The sequence below is a fragment of the Seriola lalandi genome, unplaced genomic scaffold (assembly GCF_002814215.2).
Source record: "Seriola lalandi dorsalis isolate HSWRI2012SDOR001 ecotype SW California unplaced genomic scaffold, Sedor1 jcf7180002054795, whole genome shotgun sequence".
Lineage (NCBI taxonomy): Eukaryota > Metazoa > Chordata > Actinopteri > Carangiformes > Carangidae > Seriola > Seriola lalandi.
Genome location: NW_019525348.1, coordinates 3380504 through 3395460, shown reverse-complemented (window position 1 = coordinate 3395460; position 14957 = coordinate 3380504). Strand labels below are relative to the sequence as shown.

At 43.5% G+C, this 14957-nt stretch overlaps 1 protein-coding gene across 8 annotated transcripts in view; it reads right to left on the bottom strand.

The window, feature by feature from the left end:
• Positions 1–4: 4 nt before the first annotated feature.
• cpeb3 (cytoplasmic polyadenylation element binding protein 3) overlaps positions 5–14957 on the bottom strand; it is a 39189-nt gene continuing 24236 nt past the window's right edge. For 6 of the 8 annotated variants that reach the window (XM_023425853.2, XM_023425856.2, XM_023425857.2 and 3 more), the window contains 7 exons: positions 14913–14936; positions 12591–12758; positions 11225–11314; positions 2863–2981; positions 2453–2567; positions 1740–1921; positions 5–297 (listed from right to left, as the gene is read on the bottom strand). In XM_023425853.2, the coding sequence (XP_023281621.1) occupies positions 70–297; positions 1740–1921; positions 2453–2567; positions 2863–2981; positions 11225–11314; positions 12591–12758; positions 14913–14936 (926 nt within the window). In that variant the 3' untranslated portion in view covers positions 5–69. The remainder of the gene's footprint in view (positions 298–1739; positions 1922–2452; positions 2568–2862; positions 2982–11224; positions 11315–12590; positions 12759–14912; positions 14937–14957) is intronic. The other 2 variants (XM_087179195.1, XM_023425855.2) reach the window with 1 other exon arrangement.

Here is a 14957-nt window from a genome sequence, read left to right as displayed (position 1 = left end):
ACACTTTTTTTTTTTTTTTTCAGGGGTCAGGTGTGGGTTCGCCGGGGCAGGGCTGACTCGTGACCCCCCTCAGCTCCAGCGGAAGGACACGTGTCGAGGGCGGTCGCCCCCTTCCTTCACCAGTGGCTTGTGAAACTCTCGGCCGGCTCGCGAGTGGATGCTCGCCCAGCAGTACTCACAGTAGTACTGCAGGCAGGTGACGTTGGCACAGAAGAAGGGGGCGAACTTCCCCCCGCAGCGCGCCCCCTGGCACTCATCACACATCTGGTCATCCAGGACGTATGGCTTCACCTCCACCTGGGAAGGAGAGCGACAGGTAGAGTTTAGTTTATGATCTTCCACAAACATGGATTAAAACAAAATCATCTTCTTCTGACCCATTAAATTTTGTGCTAGTTTTCTATGTCAGATCAATACACTGTAAACCCAAGCACAAATAATATATCAATGTGCTAAAATAACAGCTGGGTGGATCCAGGTGTGTTAGCTCCTTTAAGCCACCAGCCTGACATGCAATTTTCTAAAATAAAGTCGAGGCAGGTATCCTCCCGTCCACCAGTGAAATGAGTTTGACCACTAAGCCAGGGGACTAGAAATGAGAGCTCAGTCTCCATGGAGACGCCTCAGTGCATGAGAGAGCAGGGGGCGGATGCTAACCTTGTTAGAGTGTGGCCACAAAATGAAAGGTTATCAAATCCTTCAACAGTGGGACGCCATCATTCTCAGCTAAACTCTGCAACAACTACACTGCAACATCCACTGCTGTGAGCCACAACCGTACACAAGTAAACTGAGAGGAAGGACGGGCAGTGCTGCAGTGTTATTACACACCGATATCAACTCTGTGGACATGAATCCAGAGGTGATAAGCTCCTATGTGATATCATCAGGAGCCGTGTGCAGTGATGGATTTGTTATTGTTGAAGGTGAGAAAGAGAAAATTAAAAAGAAATGTGACAACAACAGGAATCCTTGTTCCAAAGCACGACTCTGATGTCAAGCTAACGGGGATTCTGCAATGAATACAGATTCTTTAACAGTGTCATTTCTGTCAACATTCAGCATTTTTGTCACTAGCTTTAAGTTGACTTGATTCTTGAAAATAAAAGATAATCAATTGTGGTTCAAAAAGCTGTTTTTTTTTTTTTTTGTTTTTTTTTTTTAAAGGAAGGTCTTTAGTTTTATTCTCTTTGACTTGTTTTGAACGTCATTTGTTTTCCACCCCGGTTCCAGTCAAAATAAAGACACTCCCACAAAGAACCCCCCCCTTGAAGATAGATGGTGATAGCTGAGGAAGGGTGGACCGCCCCGCCCTAAAGAGGCTCGGCTCCCTGGCCGACAACCAGTCTCTCTCGGTCACGATCTGTCCCGCTGCAATTGGCCGGCGTGCCTAAAATAAGCAGGCTGCAGCACAGCCCCGGTGGATATACATGTATAGGGAACTACTATAATTAAACCAACCCTATGTGTCTGCAACTTGAAACATCTGTCGGGACTCCCGCACCCATAGGCCTTAGTGATTACACAGCCAGGCCCGGCCTTCCGTTATTGTAGGCTGTGCGGAGACGTTGGCTGAAAACCCCGGCTATAATGAAAGCTCTGATACATGGGAGAGGGCTCAGGCTGAGTTCAGCTCTGCTGCATGCCATAGGAGTGACTGTGAAAACCTCAGCTGTGGTGGGGATGCTGCTTTCTTTCAGAGGAAGGATATTGTGAATGAAGTGCATGAACCCGCTCACCCTTTTGTCTATGTCATTGTGCTGCAGCTGAACGAAGCGAGCGCTGATGGCAGCAATGTAGCTCTGCTGATTGGAGAAGGCCACGCGGCCGGCTCCCTTTGGGTATTTGAGCTCCGGGTCGGTGTCGATGCCAGCGTAGCAAACACCTCCATACAGCCGGTCCATGATCATAGCCAGCTCCACTGTGGAGAGGAAGGGAGGAAAAGATGGGGGGGGGGGGGATTAGTGCTGCTGCCTCGTCCTCAGGAGTTTTTGTGAGTGAAAGACTGTTTGCTTTTGTCCTCAAATTGAAAGCCTTCAGCGTCTCTTAAAAAAAACGAAAAGAAGAGGTTTAACTTTTTTGATTGACGCTGTTATTAACTGACGTAAAAATCTACCCTCCTGCACTATTCATCAGAGCGGCAGTCTCAATCTGCTGGTATAATTAGTAGGGGTCACATTGCAGACAAGCCAGCAATGTTTATCCCAAGAACAGAAAGACTGAGCCTTCCATTACACCATGAATTCTTAACATGACGACCACTTGGCCAGCGTCCTGGAAACCCAAGTAGAGGATTGCTTTCTCACAGGGAGAACTTTTCATTACGGCCTCCAGGCTCTGCGCTCCATGCCAGTCGATGTTAGGAATCCAATTTAGAGGCTTTTGGGGGACCTCAAAAAAAAACAAAAAACAAAAAACAAAAAAACATAGTCCATTCAAAGTAGTCAGTTACCTGCACGCAGAGGCCGTGGCACTCCCCCTACAAAGATGGTCTTGCGGGGGTCAAGAGGCTGGGAGCCGTCCATGACAAAGTCACTGTCGCTCAGGTTCCAGGGACGGATCTGGACCTGGGTATGAAAGAAGGAAGAAATGCAGTAATTAAACTTCCTGTAAATGTTTTAGCAATCCTTATACAATTCACTTTGTCCCATACTTCAGTTTATGACCGAACAGCCAATCATTCATGACCGCACAAAATTCTGGGTCCGAATAAAAGTTTAGGACAGATGGGGGGGAAAGGTGGACATGTCACAACATAAATCTACCGGTTTTATCATATAAAACATAATGAAATTGTCATTGCAATTGCAGCTGAAACAAAAATAGATCAATAATAAAAAATAATGAATGTCTGCGACTCACCGGTTTGTCTTTGATGGTGGGACTGGACACACACAGGTAGAGCTTGCCGTCCTCCTCGATGCAGGCGTCAATCAAAGCTTGAACAGAGGTCTCTTCCTGGAAGAGCAGGAAGGCGTAGCCTGGAAAGAAGAACAAACATGGATCTTAAGAAAAGAAAAAAAAAAAGCAGATGCTCACCAACAGAAACTACATCTGCTGCATTTAACAGTCATAACCTTGTGACTATGACACTTTAAACTCTGCCTTCTGGACAAGAATACATAGACATGAGTATTTTTTTCTTCTTTTTTTACAGTGTCTACATTATACGAGTCACAATCCCATGACTGAGCCTCACAATTTTTTCCCCCTTGTTATTTGTAGTTTCAGACAACTTGGTCTCCACACAGGCAAACGACCTTGTGACCTGTTCGTCTGTCCTCGCTCGCCTCGCTCTGTTTCCATAAGACGCTCTGCAGCCGGCAGCTTGCTGCTCGCGCTGCCTCAGATTAAATGGCTGAAAGTGCCCCGCTCCTAAAGGAACCATGCAAAATTGATCAGCCTAACACACTGCAGATCTGCCCTGAAAGGTGGGTCAGGTGGAGAGAGTTTGGTGGTGTCTCAAGGCAGAAAGAAAGAGTAATTCAGACAGTCACTCTGTACTATTGAATTATTTAGCATCGAGAGCAAAGACCTTATCCAAGGTCAGAGCTATTAAGCCGTTTTGGGAGGGACAGAGAACCGGCTCAATAGGGGAACATCTATCACACGCTGCTACAGGGGTCGGTGAGCAACGGCGCTCTGATTTATGGGCTGAACAAAATGAACACAGCACACTGAGAGAGGATGAAAATACAAGAGTCGAGAGCTCAAATCCACTCTCTGACAGCCAAAAGATCAATGTGAATGTATCTGCGATGCTGTCAGAAAAGCCGCAGACACCGGGTGCACGCAGCCACCTCTGAATGGCTCCTAAATTATTACTGCATTGCTCTGATTACGTTAGCAGAAGCCCAGCACCACCTGTGGCACCCATGAGTCAGGGGAATATGAGCTGCTGTCTGAGCGGTGCAAGCGGGATTGGTAGGTATGCACAAGTGCACACGATCATTAACACACACACACACAAATGCAGACACACACGCTTATGTCAACAGATGCGTGAGTGAAAATCGGCAAAGAAGAATGTGCAACTGTCATGTTTTTAACATTCCTGAGTGGAGCTGCTGCAGATGAGATGAGGAGAAAGGAGGAGAAAAAAAGGAAAAAGCCTGACTCGACAGACCCAGTCAACTGTGGTATGTGGATACGTCTGAGTGTGTGTGTGTGTGTGTGTGTGTCAGGGCAATGAGGGAGGAAGGGTGTGCTGCTGTAGAGGGGAGGGAGAGCGGGGGTGAATAAAAGCAGTACAAGAAAGAAGAGCGAGAGCATCAAAGGTGGAGCGGATAAAAGCAGGTGCGTACGCAAGAGTGTGTGTGTGTGTGTCCTCATGAGGACTCAGACAGCTGCTGCCCTGAGAGATGGCTTTTGTCTGGTCTAGACTGCGTGTGTGTGTGTGTGATGTGTGTTCTGATGCCTGTGACGTACCCTGTCACAATGACTTGGCGACCTGACTAGAGCAGCGATGACAATTTCTGACATTTGCATCTATATGTGCAGACATTTCTGTAGATCACCATATGATGCACAAAGCTTCAGCATTATTATATGAAGAGACCGACGTGTAAGAAAACCATCTATGTGCACAGATTAGAAATAGGATCTAACGGCAGCATCTTCATGGCATCCACCGAACGTAAAACTGTTTCAGTTATTTTTCGAGCAGAGAGCTCCAAACATTTGCTGGTTAAAGCTTTGTAAATGTGAGGATTCACTGCTCGTCTACTTCATACATGACAGTAAACTGTTGGTTGAAGAAATAAGGCAATATGACCATGTAATCATATCATGTCATTTGGGTTTTTTCACTATATTCTTACATTTTCTGAAAAAACGAAAAACGATTAATCTGTGAAACAAGAAAATAAATTTAAGATAAATGGATACTAAAAACCTTGGGTCGTTGCAACCATAAAATGAAGAGAGATAAGAGAGAGAACATTAGACAGCCCACAGTCTCTCTGTGTGCCCCACATTCAGCCGTCTGAAACAGATATTGATTCTACAAAGTCATAATTCTGTCAAGATAAATCACCTTGTTGCTGACCAGCGTTACCACTCCAATAACATGACTTTAGCTAAATCATTGAAATTGAGAATTAAAAAAAACATATACAGCCTCAAATGAAAAATCCTTGTCATAATTAACTTACTCAAAAGGTGTTAAATAGGAACAGCAACAGGAACATGAATAGGAATAGGAATGGGGAATAGGAAGAGGAATATGAACAGAAATATGCCATCAAGAGAAAAAAATGGTGTTGTAACAATGATAGTAAGAGCAGAGAAGGCGGTGAGTACGGAGAAGCAGGTGCATAAGGAGGCGTGCGTGTCCTCACAAGGACTGAAGCACAAAGTAACATAGGCACCATAATCCTCCACGTGTCCCTTTTGGATCAATATAATACTTTGCTCCATGCTAAGACATTAACATACTCAGTGTAAGGGGATTGTAGCATCTAGTCTTATGCAAAGTATCCACAGAGGCTTTTACTAATTAAACGTTTTTAGTGGTTCTTGTGATGAGCCCTGTAGAGTCAAGTAACAGACTAACAACCTCAGTGGGGCTTTAATGTTTTTTCTCACAACAACTAACAAGCTGTTCCACTGCGGGCAAAACTAAATATTCTCAATGCAAAGCTAATCACAGTCAGCTGCTTTAAGTGACCAACTAATCTCTGTCTCTCTGGGCGACCAGAGAGCCGACTCCTCTCTGGACCGGCCCCAAGAAATGCACAATTAGACTGGACATAAAGAGGATTTTGTGCATCGTCATCTTCCTCCACGCGCCTCGTCATCACCCGACATAGGACCCCTGTCTCTATGTTGCTGGGTTACATAAAGAGGGTTTGTCATTGGGAGAAATCATGTGGTTTAACACTGACATCCCGCCTCAGAGAAACAACAGAGAACAACTGCAGTCTTGCACACACACGCACACACACACACACACACACACAAACACAGTCACACAGTCACACAGTCACACAGTCACACACACAAACGGCATGAAAAGGCAGAGCTAGCCAGCAGCTCATACAGTCTGAAGGAGGGAACAGCGTGTTCCATGACCCAGGGCAGGAGAGGGGCAGAGAGAGAGAGAGAGAGGGGGAGAGAGAGAGAAGAAGGAGGGGGAGAGGAGTGAGACACGTGGAAAGAGAGAGGGGGGGAAAAAGTGAGAAAAAGGTGGGAAGGGAAGGGGAGCATGAATGACTGCTTTACAAACAGAGAGGTCGAAAATACATAAATACATGGGAGGGGATGGGGAGGGCAGGGGGAGTCAGGGGGATATAAAGGCAGAGACAGACGCAGAGCTGCTACTGTTAGAAAGTTAAAAAACTGATGCGACAGACCTGGAAAGTCACACGATCATCTCCATGTCCTACACTCAATATCACACTGACCGTACTGTAATGGTGCTGTGTTAGCTTCTATTACGTCATTCAAACCTGTCACGGCAATATCAAATTTACAGTTGAGGCAAATTTAATTTTCTAAATAGAGATCAGTGATAAAAAAAAAAGAAAACTTCAAGAATTTTACAATCATAAAAAGCTCCGGTGGTGTCATTATTCATGCAAATGGACTGTATTACAGTTCAGTTTAAGTGGAATATGATGCTTAAAATTTTATACATCACTTTGTAACAGGGTGCTTGCCAAGATCCCAGGTTACAGGCGTGTGTTATATAAAAAAAAAAAAAAAAAAAAAAGCATAAAACCTCCCATTAAAGCAGACTGGACCAGATTCCATAGGGCACTATGCCACTTTAGCGCTCTGATATTTAGTCTGAACGGTGCTTGGATCTGTCTCTTTTTCCATCAGCCTTGCGCAGTGCAGAGGCTTACACCACGGGAGGAGAGCGCAGATCTGCAGTGGCTCGTGCCTGAGATTTATAGGGGCTTTGCTGCTGAGCTCCCAGCACTGTCCGGGGAGGGTGAGAATACGTACATCCGCAGCATTTTCCATCCTAAAAGAGCGAGTGTTTACGGGCAAACGATAGGCAGAGCACCTCGTGGGTCCTGCAGGCAAAAAACCGATGACCTCATGCAGGCCCGAGTCTTTTCCTGTAGCCGAGGCCAACAGTTTGACTCATGGGGAGAGAAACGTTTACCTCAACAACAACCTGATGACAATTACTGTAAAGACAGACACATTAACTCACTAATTGTTACCACTTAACCACAAACTGCTACCTAAAATTAGTATGAGGCTGTGCTTTACTGGTGTAAATGGTAGACAGGTAGTAATGGAATAGTTTTGAGACCACTCTCATGTCTGTATGTTCACAGAGAATGGAAGTGGGGGAAACTGCCAGAAGTTACAAAATCTGGCAACCAACACCTCTAAAGATCACTAATAATCACTTGTGAGCACCCTTATAAATTAAATCTGGGTTATGTGCTGGACTATTTCTTGGCTGAGGGCTAGTGCTAAGATAACCTAACCATGTCCTCTCTTTAGCATATGGGCATGAGTGGTATCAATCTTCTCAACTAACCACAACATGTCATCTTCACACTTCAGTTCCTGTACGGATTCAATGAGATATAACTTGTTAACTAGTGAGTTGAATAGGTGCTGGTGGTCAGATTTAGTTTCCTTTGGACAGAGCTGTAGCTTTCTCCCCCCGTTTCCAGACCCTATGCTAGGCTAAGCTAAGCTAACAGCTGCTGGCGGTTGCTCGGACACCAGAGTGAAATCAATCGTCTCGTCTAACTCTCTGCAAGACGGCAGATGAGTGCATTTATGAAAATGTTTAACTATTCCTACCATGAAAATCAAATACAATAAATCAGAGCTCAAGACGAAACCTGCAGAAAATGCTAATATCTTATCAATATTCTTCTAGAACAAATGACTTACTCCATGTAACTCCAAAGGAACTGGGAGAAAAACAATGGGAAGAACAGTGAGTTTATTTAGCCAATGACACAGATCTTTCATAATTATTGTATGTAACATGCAATATTTGGTTTTAAATTTGGCAAATTTGCCCAGACTTGCTGATCATCTCAAGACCTCTCTTCTCTCCTTTCGTCTTTAGTTTGTTTGTTACTTGTATGTTCTTTGCCTGTTGTTCTCATAATGTGAAAAAAAGAAATGTAGTATTCAGTTGGTAATTGGAGCTAGCTGATGGTGACAACATCTGTTCCAAGAAATAAACATCTCTCCACTGCTGTATCAAAGCTCCACTTTGATATCCTCTTCTCTCCATTACCTCATCGACTGAAAGTTATGCTGACTTTGCAGAAATCCAATCCATGATGACTAGATAAACTGAGCGAGCACGGTCGCATCTCTCTGGCTTTAATAGTGACATTTAAATCCAGGCTTATCTTTTCATGCTCAGCAAACGACTCCAGATTTATTCCACACAGGTCAGCCCCAGTGAGAAACATATCAGAAAAACATGGGAACAAACAAGACAGCAAACCTGCAGAAAACTTAGGTCAGCTCCAAAAGTCTGCAGGCAGTTTTCCGTGAAAGCCAAACCTCCATGTATACTATACATCCCGAGAGAGTAGGGAGGGAGGAAGAAATCTGCAGAGGGCTGTAACTCTGCCACAAAACGTAAACACACCGACTGCTGACAGCAGCTCACACGATGAGGGGAGAGGAGGAGAGGAGGAAGAAGACTTGGAGGACTTGGCAGGATGGATGGAGGGAGACACAAGCATCTGCTCTCCTCAAAACAAATGCGGACCCAGAGGCTTAGGAGCAATTGAAGAGTAGTCAGTCATAGTGTAGAGGAAGGGGGTGAAACCAAGCATCGCTAATCATCTCAATTTGAAGAAGTCACTCACTGGATATAATCCAACAAGAGGGTGAAAAGATAAACTGAGGCCTGAGAAACGCAGCAGGATGTCACACTGCAACTGTTGCCCCCTCAGCACTTCCCTGCTGCCACTCTTCAAACCCTGCTCCATCCACGTTACATGGCAAAGAGAGAAAACACAGGCTTCTTGTTTTGAATGTACAGACCTCATGACATTATAAAAAAAATAAATAAAAAAAAATGATGACTGGCTGCAGTCAAAAAGCAAACTTCAGTTGTAACCTTTTGAAGCCGTAAGACGAGTGTGACACAGTGTTACTGCAGTCTGACGTGAGCGTTAGCATTTGTAGCAGTTTATAGACAGCATCGCCTCCTCCTCCTTCTCTCCCCAATTACAGACAGAAATAGCTCCCTATCATTTCAAGCTTATTGCTAACAACAGCTAATGACAGTGGGCAACAGGAGAGGGTGTGAGCGGCAGCATCGCGGTGACCGGAGCACAGTCGTCATACAGTGCTGTTTAAGATAACACTGGTATAATTTAAAGCTGTATTCGCTCAGTTTTGGTCACACAACATTGACATATTGTCTCCTCATGAAGGTGATATGACGACGAATGTGTTAGAAAGCGATTACCTATTTACACATCCAGCAGGCCAGCTAGTAAATACAAGTGTAATATTCTCTCTCCTTTTAGTGCTGTTGAGCTTTAATATGATGACATTAAAGGTCCCATATTTTACACATTTCATGTGTCTAATTCATAACTAAATGTGCAGTAAGAATTTAAGACAGTATACTCCTATGTAAACCTTAATATGTTCTCTAGACACCAAATTGCACATTAGAAGTGTAATTACCAATTGCCAAATTTATGGCAACCATAACAAAATGGAGCGTCTTGTTCCAGCCACAAATAACCAGTCGCTAAATGAGCAACATTAGCGTTATTAATGTGACTATTTGATGTAACCATTTGATTTAATGTAACACTGAATCTTTCAAAGGATGAGTGAAAGAAAATATAAAACTGTAATGCGAAAAGGTTAAAAGACCCTCCCTTGCTCTTTCTCAAATGTAGTATATATCATGAAATCAATATCATGAAATTTTAACTTTAAGGAAACATTGCTAACCTCTTGCTCAAAGACATAGAAAAGTTGCGGACAGATGATGCCTGATAATAAGTCACACGTAAATAATAGAATTGGATGGAAAAAAATGTATTGAAAAATACGAGCAAAGAGCGCAGCTAGCTCCTACTTCCTCCAGTCCTCTCCGAGCACCAAATGAGTCTTACCCTGTCCCTGAAGTCGGACTGAGCCACAATATGAGTCATCTATAAACCAAAACACTTTCATAACTGTCCAGACGCACACTGCCAGCAGTTAAATGTGAAGCAGGATGGAAAGTGACAACTATCTTCCATTCGGTCAAGCTTGGAAGGACGTTTAACGCGAGGAGAGGCCGCTGACCTCTTGATGTGAATCCCACATTTGTAAATCAGCCGTTACAAGGTCCACACAACAGGAGGACGCACTCCCATACACATGCAGATATGCACTTGCTCTCAACCCTGAAGCTATTAGCGCAAAGAACTCTGTCACCGGGCGTCTGTCCAAGCTCCGTTGCCAGTTAATATGGAGAGAGTGATATAAACAGGATATTTTAGCAGTTTCCCTTGGAGTTTTGGAGTGAGGGGGGGGGGTTTAAATGAGAGTGAGAGATGAATTCTACACAAATCACTAGTCCCACGTCTCCTCCCCTTACATGGCGGCGTCCTCCAGCCACCGTAAGCTCATTCATTCCCCTAAAAGGATGCTGCATTTTTCCTCTTGGCTTTGGATATTAGTAGAGCCAAGCCTATTCAAAATAATCCTCCCAAGCTAAAAAAAAAGAAAAAAAACTGGATGTTGAAAATTGAGAGTGGGGGAGAAACTGGCAGAGATTTTCGCAGGTCCTCCAGATGTAGCATATTACCATCTGCCTATGGAATGTCAGTTATTTCCAGAGCGTCTATAATAGCTTCCCTAATATGACACACGGCAGCTCCTGGGCCGGAGGGAATGATGCAGGGGCTTTGGAAGAGGGTGGTGCTGCTCCGATCACCTGCCCAAAAAACGACACCCGAGAGGCTGCACAGAAAAGTGGAAAAAACTTTCACCACTCCTCAGGTACTCACTCACGCAAACACTTCTTGGGTCAAAACTCCTGGTGGCAAGTTATGGAGTCATTATACACGGTGTGAGTCCTTCTGTGAGGTGACCACAGGGGGTTTCTCAGATAAACAGACACCGCCGTGCTTGCCCAGCATGAGCCACGAATTCTGGGTAATATGATTCTTTATAAAACTCTACCATGGCGACGCACCCGATGCGATATTTATTAGTGTAGACTTTGATCTAATGGGAAAACACAGATAATGCTGTGAGAAACGGTTGTTACCTTTAGGTGGGAAGTAGGATTTGCTCTCAGCTTTGTGGGGCCAGTCGACCACCAGGTGCCCGTAGCGACGGAAACTGTTGGTGATTTCATCTGTAAAAATGAAGAGAACAGAAAAAAAAAAAAAACCCTGACATGAATGATTCGTTCACGACATGATAAGATAACATTCATGTCTGTTCATGCAATATGCATATGAAGGACTCTATGCGGAGCCGCAGCTGGTGCTGAGACAGGCACGGTTTCTATTTTTTGCCATGTTCCTGCTGCAGTAGTAGCCACTGCATTAAACAGGAACACGGGCCGAGCACATCCAGTCTGAACTGGGCCGACTCGTGCTGTGGAAACTCATGAATTTTTCAGCCGGCTAAGGGCACGTATTGTGCATCCATTCATGTGCTTGTTCACCGGTGTAGACGCATATGAAAGTAAACATTCCATATTAACCTTAGACTCTGTGACATGCTCCAGAGCTGGTGGAAACAATTACAGGTCTATAACATAACTGGCCGCAGACATTAGACTAAAACATTGCAGGTGACTTTTTAAATATATTTTTGTTTTTATTGGCATTTCTCTGAGGCCTATACTGTACATGTAAAATCAGAAATGATTATGGCTCTGGTCTGGTCACTAAATAATATTTTTACTCTGATAAATTGCCAAAAATGTGGTTATTGGTTAAGACTCATTAGTGTAAAGGTTTTAAACTCCACAACAAAACTAAAACTGTCTAATACAAGTTCACAGTGGCTAAATTCTGAATAAAATTCTTCCCCCAACAAGAATTGTCAAGGTGACCTTAAAATAATTCTTCAACATTTTGGAAAACCGACTTATTATCTTACTTTTTTGAGAGTTTGATGACAAGATCTCATAACTTTGTGATAATATGAGTCTACCACAGGCAACTGGTTAGTTTAGCACAAAGACTGGAAACAGGGGGAGCAGCTAACCTGGCTGTGTATGACGGTAACAACATTATATCTTGTTTTAATCCATACAAAAACCATAGTATCATAAAAACAGCAAGGTGATGTGCCAGACTATATTTTGGCTGGGGGCAGTTTCCATTCATTTCCAGTTTTTCTGCTATGCTCAGCTAACTCCTGGCAAGAAAGCAAACAAGGATAATGTCAAACTACTCCTTTAACTGTCAAAAGTCTGAGTCATTGCTGTAAAACTTTCAAACTATACAGCAAACCCCGGCTTTTCCACAGAGTTTTACCATGGCTAAATAGAGTGTAAATGTATTATCCTTAACAAGGAGTGTCAAGGTGCTCTTAAACCGGCCTCAAATAATTCTGTGTAACTGTTAGTGGGCAGAGATTGTGCCGAGAAGCTTCCAGCTGTGTGTCCTTTTGTTTACCTTCATCAATGTCAGGGGGAAGGCCTCCGACGAAGACCTTCCTGGAGTAGCGCTCCATCCTCTCCCCGTTCTGACAGCGGGTTGGCGAGTTCAGGCCCGGGGTCAAGGAGGGGTCACCATGGCCGTCGTCGAGGAAACCATCTTCAAAGGGAAAAAGACAGGAACGACCTGGGAGGACAGGAAAAGAGAAAGACGGACACCAGGAGGACAGACAGGGACAACGGGGGGAGGGGGGGGACAGAGAGGTACAAGAGTGTGAAGTAAGAAGGGAGGGAGGGTGTGAGAGATGGAGTGAATTAAACACATCTGGAAAACATTAACGTAGCAAAATCAGTTTGGATATTGAGGTTACAATCACAATTCTGACTAAACTCAGTTTTTCAACAATGTGAATGATTATCTGCCTTTCTTTAACCTCTAAACACATCTAGTCTGACTCTCATTTTATAAATATGCTAAGCTAGAATTATCTCCTCGCCTCCGCCAACCTGTCAAGTTACAGGAAACATGGTCACAATCTCCCCTTCCTGAGTTACAGCGTTGAGTAATGGCCGGATGTGTTTTTTGCAGAACACTATGATGTCACAGTGAAGTTGACCTTTGTCCTTTTGGATATAAAATGTTATCACTTGTCATTTTATCCTGTTAGACATCTGTGTTAAATTGCATCATAATTAGTGGATTAATTGTTGTTATGGCCAAAAACGTATTTTATGAGGTCACAGTGACCTTGACCTTAGAATTCTAATCACTTCATCTTTGAGTCCAAGTGAATGTTTCTGCAATTGGAAGAAATTCTCTCAGGGCATAACTGAGACATTACGTTCAGGAGAAGAGGAAGTACTGTATGTACATACATTATGTTTTCAGATACTCGGTCCGTACCTGAAAACATAATGCCTCCGGCCACAGATGTTGCCGGCACTGAGGCGTAATAAAACGTGATCAGATTAAATCAGGAAATCTCTCAATACCATGCAATAGATTATTAACACTATAAAAATTCCCAGGTGATCACATCTTCATTTGGTGCAGAGGTGTAAAGGCCACAGCTGCAACTGCAAACTGAAAAGTCTCTTATCTTTTCCCACAGATAATATGATTCTATCATGTTATATTTGAAAAAAAAGGGAACCAATATGAAAAAACTACAAACACAAAAAAACCCATAATGTAGCCAAAAGTATGAGACACCCATGAACATAAAATTTTTCCCAGGTTCCAAATTCATGTTGAAAGCGTTCCCACAGGAGTGGATGGTGATGTTAAAGCAGCATATTAATACCCATGTGTTTAAAATAAGATGTTCAACAATCACATGTGTGTGTAATGTCCAGGTAGCCACATAATTTGGACATAAAGTGGATCAGCCGGTAATGACAGTGGTTATAGTAAAAGCCTCCCAGTCGGACACATTGAGCCTGTGGAAGTCTAGACAAAACACTGGGAGGTTTCCTCTGGTCTTAATATTCCAGTGTATTTTCTGATTGTGATGTTGAATGTCCAAGTATGTTCTACAAAGTACAACCACATTTGTCTCTCTTTGTTTAGCAGGGTCGAGATTTGACCTTTTGAGAAATGTGGTAAAAAATTAAATTGTCACATTGTAAGAAATACTCCTCAATTTGATTCAGACATTGTTCACTGCGCCGTACAACAATTAAAACATATAACCCCGGGCCCGATATTTCATTGATCTTACAAATGTCACACAGCAGCCTTCCCCCTTGCTAAAGAAAGACACAATTAGTTAAGAAGCACAACAAATCAGAGATGAGCCATGTTGGAAGCACCCATCTTTGCCATCCAGATGATGAATCACTTCTGAGTCAGCGTACTCCTTCGTGAAAGTTCAATTTGGAAGCACTGCAACCAAAAATGCTTTAACATTTCAGAAGATTTAGTGTTTAATTTGGTGGAAGAATTACATTGCAGTTGACTCTGGAAAAAAAGGGGGGTGCATCCATGTTGTACCAGGATGCATTTGCAATACAACATCCCTACTTTGCACTGTTGTTCATATAAATATAAGAGGTAGAACACTGACTCAGAATGGAGAAAAAAGGAAATTGGCAGACTGTTTTTCTCCCTCTCACCATCAAGCAAAACAAAATTCATATGGACAGATTTGGTGGACCCTCGTCCCATCTTTGATTAAATGCACAACACGGAAAACGGTGTGTCGAAATTAATATGATTTCATTCAATCACAGCACAGATGAAAAGCAGATAGTGACACCACACTATAAGACCCCCCTCAGCCTCGGAGAGAGACACGGCCGGCATGGCAAGCAGAACCCCAGAGAAAATGCCACACGTTACCTCTTCTGCGGCCATAGCTCCGGGCTGCTTGTCAGCATAGTGGGG